The following is an 8185-nucleotide window of genomic DNA, read 5'->3' on the forward strand; positions in this document are numbered from 1 at the left end:
GAGTCTCACATAGCGAAATAAAATTAACCAAGTTTCTCTAGCAATTTCTACTCCCGTGGGCCCGAACCTACACTCGGTTTCGTGGTTTGCGACTTTGTCTGCGACTTTCCGGAGATAAATACTCCGGAGCGTCCCTTAGTGTTTGTTTCAGGCGTCAAGGTTTTGTTTTATTTTTCTAGGTCTTCCTACGGACTACCCTACGGCGTCTTACTCCTCCTTTCCCCCTCGAACTATTAAATACCCTTCAGTTGTCTCGGACCGCCTTCACCCATATCACGGGGTTTAGGTTTATTTCCTTTGGTCCTTGGTGATTGTTGTGTGTCAGTGCATATCAGCGTGCTCTTCGAGTATGTCCTCTGCTTGTCTGCACATTGACGGCGGGGGGACGGGGATAAAATCTGACAGTAATATAGCAAGCCATTTCTTAGATAGTGAAACAATAATGCACGAGTGTCTAGGGGTCTGTTGCTATATTTTTGATGAATAGATTAATTTACATACAATGCAAAGTCCAAGCACCAAGTTCTTCATTGCAGAGTAGCCTGAGATGTTATAATATTGTGTGTATAGTTAGTCTCCTTTGGCTTTGGTATGCAAAGAGAAAGAGAGAGACCAGAGCAGCTTGCCCTATCTAGACTGTTGTGGTAAATAGTCATTCATTGTTTTGTTTGTTGAATTGGGATGTTCCCAGTGCAGTTGGTGAACGTGCATGTCATCAATAATACAGATATAGCATACTCTGATATGGACATCTTTAAGTCCACGACGCCGTCAGTGCGCGGATGAGCAGAGGACATACTCGAAGAGCACGCCTCAATCCGAATCGGGCAGTCGACGAATGTCAATAAACCAACAGTAAACCGACGCGTCGTTAGTCGCTTAGCTACCTTACATAATTCCGGTGAAACCTCGGACGACGAGTTGGGCCAGCCGTCTCATAGCGTCCTCATCCTCACCGTTCGGCTTAATCAGGAAATACAGCTATAAATAAATTACATTATATAAGCCATATTAGATAACATCTTCACACACGCCCTAGCAGAGAGGATCGAGGACGCGAGACGGATGGTTCTAGGAGCCTGGTGGTATCGGCGTAATTACCATAAAGGTAAGCTGCGTCACTAGCTTCTTCGTAGTGCAGACGTGACGATAAGGTACGCAGAGGATGTAGTATTTAACGCTTGCCACAGGCAACCCACGCATACTCACTACGGAACTCTTCTTTGTCGCCGCGATACGACGGGGGGTGCGGTAGACAGGGGCAACATTAGGAGGGGGTGAAGGTGTGATACGCATCGTGTCGCGCAAGTACTTCCCAACGAGCAGAGGAAAAAGCATGTGATACTGGAGAGCGTGGTTACGTGACATATCGGCGGAACACAGAGGTCCTGAACAGCACATCTACTTAAGGTTGGGCGCGGGTGACACCGCGGCTCTGCCACGGTCACCCCGACCCGTACCCGCCTGTACCGCACCCGCAGCGGGTAAGGGTACAAAACCCGCCCGAGAGACCGCGGGTCGCTGGGTGCCCTTGGCCGATGCCCGAGGTAGGGATTTGCAGGTTCAAGGCAGCCTATTGAAGGTGCTGTTGGGCCAATTTCTTTGTACACCTGGATTTGACAGTGCCGTACCTGACTCCAGTATCACCGGGAACCAACTTCCCGTGTTTTTGCTGCATTTACCCTTCAAAAATCACAAATCTCGTATAAATATTGTACCCTCCACCAGACCCCGGGGATCCGAGACCCGTTGGGACGGTTTCACGGTAGCGCGCGGTTCGAGGGATTTCAGACCCGAGCCCGCACCCGAGCGACCCGCGGGCCCAATACCGCGGTGGTACCCGCCACCCGCGCCCATCCTTACATCTACTTACGAACCAAGACCCGAATGCATCAAGAACGACGACGACCATCTCACCCAGAATATCCTTTACTCTCCGATACGTTACTCGAGGCCCGAGCAGCTTTCTTAGGTGTTTCTATAAGGCGGAAGGGGGTGGCGCCATCGTTCGAAGGCCAGCGATCGGAGTTCAGAGCTTTGCAAAAGGCCTTCTTTAATTCCTCATGAGTTGTCAACCGGAAAAAGTCTTCGGGATTCTTGCGGTAGTATTTCTTAACGAACGGCGAATCCTGGTAGTGGCTGGCCACTAGTGTCGCGAACTCGTGAATCAAGGAGGTTAGTGGCGCGTTCTCCTGTTGAGCTCGGGCTCGCTCGCCACCTTCGCTGTTGTCGTCAGGGCCGCACAGAATTTGCATCGTCTCCACATGCGTTTTGACCAAGTCAAGCCTTATGGATTCATGGCAAATGGCAAAGACTCCAGTGATCCACTTGTCAGGTAAAGTATGCGGCCTGTGATGAATGAAGAGGTACGTCGTAGACCAGAAGAACGATTCCAGGTCGTGCCAAGTTTCATGAACGAGTAACTGCTCGCCTTGCCGAAGTCGAGCAGTGGAAATAAATTGTGTGGTTCCCTGCAGATGGACACTTCAGCATTTGCAACAAAACGCAGCGAACGGGGCTCATACCGTGATTTCACGGAGATGCCCCTCGCTCCCGGGCTCCCCAACCACGGTAGCGTACTCGACATCAATGAGAAAGCCTTTGCATTTCTCCACCTCGGGGTAAGCGCTGATCATCATATTATTCACGCTGATATCCCGATGGAGTATATCCTTCTTGCTCATGTGTTCATGACCTATTGACGTGTCAGCTAGACCGGAGCAGTAAAACATAGGGGAGTACGCACCTAAGAGCGAGTCATAGATCGCTTCCAATGCCTCGCGCGTGCATGTGAACCGACTGAGAGGGATCCCGACGGAATTGAGGATGCACCGGTGATGGACGCGAGGAGGGCACTTGCGAGGTGCATTGTCATCCAGTATATGGGTGTTCAGTACGTGGGCGAGCGTCCGATGCATCTTGTTGTTCGGGTCAGGCGGCTCGACAAGATCTACATCGCTGCGCTTCCTCGCCACGCCGGGAACGTGATCAACGTGATCCTTGCCGCCATGGATAATGTCGTATATATCGCCCTCGAGTCTGCGAGTAGGGTCCCGCCAAGAATCCTTGATGATTACGAAGTGGTCTTCGTTGCTGCGCTCCGGATTTTCAACGGTCCCGGGGACAGGGAAGGCGAGCCAGGTGCACGTCCCGCGACCAAGGAGCGCTGTCGAGGTCACCAAAGGTGGGCCGACGGTGATGTACTGCTCGAGTTTCCCACCGTCCTTGGACGGAACTCTGATGGTGCTGCTCTGCGCCCTCAGGGTGTCATCGTTTAGCTTCTCAGCTTCTTCTGAGAGCAGGCGCTTCTCTCTTGCCTTTCGAATCTTTTCCAGTAGGAGAGCGTCGTGACCGTGGACCTCGAAGTCTATCGTAGGGTCCACGCCACTACCATAGTAACCCTCGGCGCCGAAGCCAGCCAAAAATTGCCAGAGTGGTTGGGGATCCTCCTTGTATTCAAAGGCCTCGGATACCAATATCGAAGAGCGATCGAAGCGAAAGAATCGAGCGCGATTGCCAAAAACACCAATGCCACAGAGAAAGCAGCGAGGCCGGCGCCTGAACGAGACCGTAGCGTAGTAGGAAATTTGATCCCAGACATCAACTTCGTAACCATGCACGACATTTGAGGAGGAGCCGTCAGTGTAATAAAAGGGATCCTGCTTGTCCCGAGGCTTGACTTCCACGAACGCCAATGCGGTTGGCCAAGTGCACTTTTCAAAACGTGACTTGATCATAAGGTCTGGCATCCCAGGGTCGTCGGGGTCTTTTTTGCGGTCGACGGTTTCGACTTCGATTGAACTCTTCTTCCACAGACGCGAGCACATTTTGTTCATTCCCCTCTCCTGTGGTCATTAATATTCAGCAATACTCATACGTAGGTGACATAAGTTTTGGGGCATACCAGAGGGTCATACATATCGCGTTCGAGCCCATTCTCCGTGGGCACGTCCTCTAGAATTGCTGATACTAGGGCCTGATCTTTCTCTGATACCGTCTGCAAGGCATTCTCTACCACGTCTTCAAAGTGACGCCGAAAGGTAAGGCGCATGAAGTCCTTCATGGACACTGGTCCAACTCGTAGTCTTGATGCCTCACCGCCGGCCTCTGTCTTCAATGTCGCCAGATCGACGTCTTGACTCTGAAGTTTTCGAGAGGCGAGCGGCCGGTTCGACGGAAGAGAAACCGGCGTATTGAATACATGGACAGGAGGTTGGGTCCCAGTGGGAGTGCGAGGTCGCCCGTCGTCGTTGGGAGCGTCAGCGGCGGGTGAAGTGCCACCCACATCGCGCGAGGGAGGAGACGCCGCCGCCACGGGAAGGTCATCGTCGTGCAATAACGGTGGAGCCGGAGACGCAGGGGGAGGTGTATCGGGAGGGGGAGTCGGGGCAGGTTCAGACATGAGCGTGGTAGCGATCGTCAGAACTGAAGAGAATGCGACGAGAGGCCACAGTCACCCACCGAGCTTTTAAAGTCGCTGGAGTTGCAACTCCGCTGTTCATTGTCCATTCTATTCAGTGATTCTTTGTGGCTTGTCTCTACACGTGTAGATGAAGGCCGTGGCCGTCAGTTCGGGAAGGGAACTGAACGCGTGGTGTGGCGGAAAAGAGATGCGTATTTCTCACGTCCCCGCGCCCAAACGTGTCACGTGACAGTTGTCACACCGCCAGCCCCGCAGTCACCAGTGTGGCTGGCGTGGACGTGACAGCCATTTGCAGATCGATGGGCCCACTTCGTGAAAATAATTTACAGTCGGACCACGTCGGACAAGCAATTTCAAGTCCCCGAGAGACAGAAATCAGACCATCAGGACTTCTCTACCTTCTCCCGACGTCCCTGGCACCCACTGCGACCCACTCCGACCATACGTGGTTTTCTGAATTGATAGTCTATCAATCTGCAAGCAGCTGGAATGCCTTGTTCGTCGCTTATTCCTCATTAAAGCGCTGAAACAATGATCAATTTTATGGTAGTCTATATGAGCAGAATAGGCTCGCCAACTTCCGACATGTTGTTCGCAGAACTGTTGAATTCGTCGACCCCATCGCAGAGTTAACGAATTCCAACGTAAATCCATTGGTTACGTTATATATTGTAATGCGCCCAATCAGCAGCATAAGATACGATGAAACATGGGACCGGAACGGTCATGTCACAAAGCAAGAGCATAATATGTGGAACACCTAGGTCACTCATAATCCGGAAGCAGGACCTGGCATGATGCCAATCAGGCTTCGTTAATGGTAGAGCATGTTTGATTGCAGATATCAAGTGGACTTCTAATTTCGTGGCACAATGATTTCATTGTAATTGTTCCACACGCGGCCTATCATCATACATGTGCTGCGAGCATCCTTCCATCATATATTCCATTCCCTTTGCAATACTTGGAGACAGGCCTGGAATCACCCTTAGTGCCTGTTAAGATACTATAATATATTCGACCTTTGCGTAGATGCACGTCTGTGAACGAACAGACAAGTAAACCCACTTAGCACGTCTAACGAACAAGTGCAAAGATCTTGCATTACCTGTGAATGAACAGACAAGTAAACTACAGGTAATGGTAAGTCCATGAATGAACGGGTTCGCAAATACAAACTCACCCCACTTAGCACGTCTAACGAACAAGTGCAAAGATGAGGGTGTATCTACGGGGGCGTTGCATCAGGGAAAAAGGAAGGGTCTGAAAAGGCTGAGCATCAGACTTTTCAGACGCGTCAGACTCTGCTCGACCAATCACATTGCGCAAAATTCTTTCAGCACGTCAGACCTTTAGAACCTCAATTTGGGTTGTTCAGACCCTGTATTCATACAACCCTAGCAAGACATATTGTGCATTTTGTGTATGGGATACAATACATTATTGAATACAGAAGTGGATTAGAATCAGTGGACCCAACAATTCACCCCTGCTCAATTGTTGTACCTGGATCAAAAACACATTTAGACATTTAGACCTTCAGACCTTCCCCTTTTTCCTGATGTGTACTTAAGGTCCTCGAGCTGCAAGGTACAGTACAACAATCTAGGTACGTCAAAAGGCTATCACAACGCTATATGAGCTGTCAGAGTGATAAAGAGTTACGATAAGAGAACGAAAGATAAACATAACCCAAAAAGGAAACTATATCGCTAAATTGGGAATCCGTGCAGTCTGCCACAGCCTGAGAAACAGAGCGGTGTCACCTCTCTGATTCCCACAGTCACTCCAACAGTGCCAGATTATCCTGTCCCTGATCCAGATGATCCTCGTCTCGAGAGTGTGCTGGGCAGTATAAACTGGCGTGGATGGCAAGGTCCGCAGCCCGCCATACGAAGTACGGACTTCGATTGGCACAAGCCATCAGGACAAAGAACATGTTATGTGCGTCATTTCTTCGAATGCACGAGGGCTGCACTATGAACATTTTATCGAACAGGACAAAAGACACGACACAGATAGTCTCCACCACTCAGAACCTATGACTACAAACACCGCCTCCGCCAGGCAATCCACCCAGGCCCACTGATCAGAAGCGCATACGCATGCAGGTTCGCCATTTCGGAGGTGTCAGGCATGTACATCATGCGCAGGGCAAGACTTATTGGGCCGTTTGCCTGCAATATTCCTCGCAAACGGGTGAAAGGAGAGAGGAGGAGAAAAGGGACACACGGGAAGGAAGAACACGAAGCCGTTCCTGTTCAACACCTCCAGCAGGTTCGGCGCCCTTCTCACTTGAATGTCGGTTTGCACTTCACCGGCACCTTCAGCGTCGAGGTGGGAGAGTAGACAGATTTGGAGAATACCGACGGAAATCAAACACGGGTTCGAATATGTACCCGAAGAAGAACGTCATGTTGTAGGCCGCGACCGACAGGTTACAGAGAAGGTTTAACTGATACGTTTGTTCCGTCATAAAAAATAGTGAAGGGGAGTAGAGAAAAGAGATATGATGGACGCCAACGCCCAAGGCCATTCCGTTGCCGTCCGGTCGTCCTCCCTCCACCTTTGCCACACCCACCTTCTCGGTCCCTGTCCGGGTCGAGCTAGCGGTATTGACGACGTTGCTGTCCTTCCTAAAACGCAGGTGCCTGCTGCTTCCCGTGGAAGTAGTTCAACGAGGTGGCAGAGTGATGATCCCAGCGAGAAGCCCGAGAGGTGGATGGCGAGGTAGCCTGCGTGCAAACGTTAGGGTATTCTAGGTAATCCCGAGCGAGAGTCATCGGGCTACATATATATTTGAGGATAATGCAATGGTGGCTGGCCTCGACTTTGCGTGCACTATGCAATATAGTAAGCAAGGAAGTTCTGTCCATGAGGCGACGATGCACCAGATATTGACGCAAGTCCCATGGCCACGATGCAAATGGTGTGAAAGTCGCAGTGACCGTGCTTTTCTAAACTCATCGTCGGCTAAAATGAAAACAAGACATGTGGAGTTGCATTTGTCCAAGAACATGAGTGCATGCGAGCGCACTTGCCTGACATCTGACGCTTACAGAACTGTCGAAGGTCCGAGCACGGTCTCATGGATGTGTCTAGTAGGTCACCTTGAGACCTTGTACGACACCATCGGCGGTTTTAGCGCTCTACGAGGCCACCACCTGAGATGCACAGCTAACCTGAACGCGCAGAGCAGGCACACAACGTTATTAGTAGAGCACGTCACAAGGTTAGGGTTCCCTGATAGGTGCTGTCCAACCGACATAATATATTCTTCTGCGGTCCTTATCGTGAGATCTACGGTCCTGTGGCGGGGGAGCCACAGTCCATTACAGTCCCAGTTCCCACGCCATTTGGGACCCCGGCCTCTCCATTCCCCGTCCATCCCGGCCTGCTGGAGGGCCAGATACACGCCTCCCGTGCTTCAAATATTGTATATACTTGCAAATATAATCTATGCTATTGTTAGTAATATCTGAGGGTCAAAGAAGCACATCAGGCGCTCGGGAACCCTACAAACGCGCGGGTGAGGTAACCAGATATCTACCCGAGGGACTGTAAATGCCAAGGCTATGGACTGTGAATTTCGCCAGCGGAAATCGCGTCGTGACGCGATTTGGCGCGGGCGAGCGCCAAAATCGACCCCCTCCTCAGCTAGGTTCGGGTCGGGAAATTCACAGTCCCAACCGCGGCATCACAGTCCACTCGGCACCCAGATCTGTGGCTTGCCCCGAGCTTTAGCTGACCTACTTGCTTGCT

At 51.1% G+C, this 8185-nt stretch overlaps 1 protein-coding gene across 1 annotated transcript; it reads right to left on the reverse strand.

The window, feature by feature from the left end:
* Positions 1-1913: 1913 nt before the first annotated feature.
* GLOTRDRAFT_133895 (uncharacterized protein) lies at positions 1914-4402 on the reverse strand (the record flags this gene model as incomplete). Its single annotated transcript, XM_007872868.1, has 4 exons — positions 1914-2471; positions 2526-2695; positions 2747-3845; positions 3905-4402. The coding sequence occupies 4 exons, from the start codon at positions 4400-4402 to the stop codon at positions 1914-1916; spliced, it is 2325 nt and encodes a 774-aa protein (XP_007871059.1).
* Positions 4403-8185: the final 3783 nt, after the last annotated feature.

Source organism: Gloeophyllum trabeum (assembly GCF_000344685.1).
Source record: "Gloeophyllum trabeum ATCC 11539 unplaced genomic scaffold GLOTRscaffold_00020, whole genome shotgun sequence".
NCBI classification, from domain to species: domain Eukaryota; kingdom Fungi; phylum Basidiomycota; class Agaricomycetes; order Gloeophyllales; family Gloeophyllaceae; genus Gloeophyllum; species Gloeophyllum trabeum.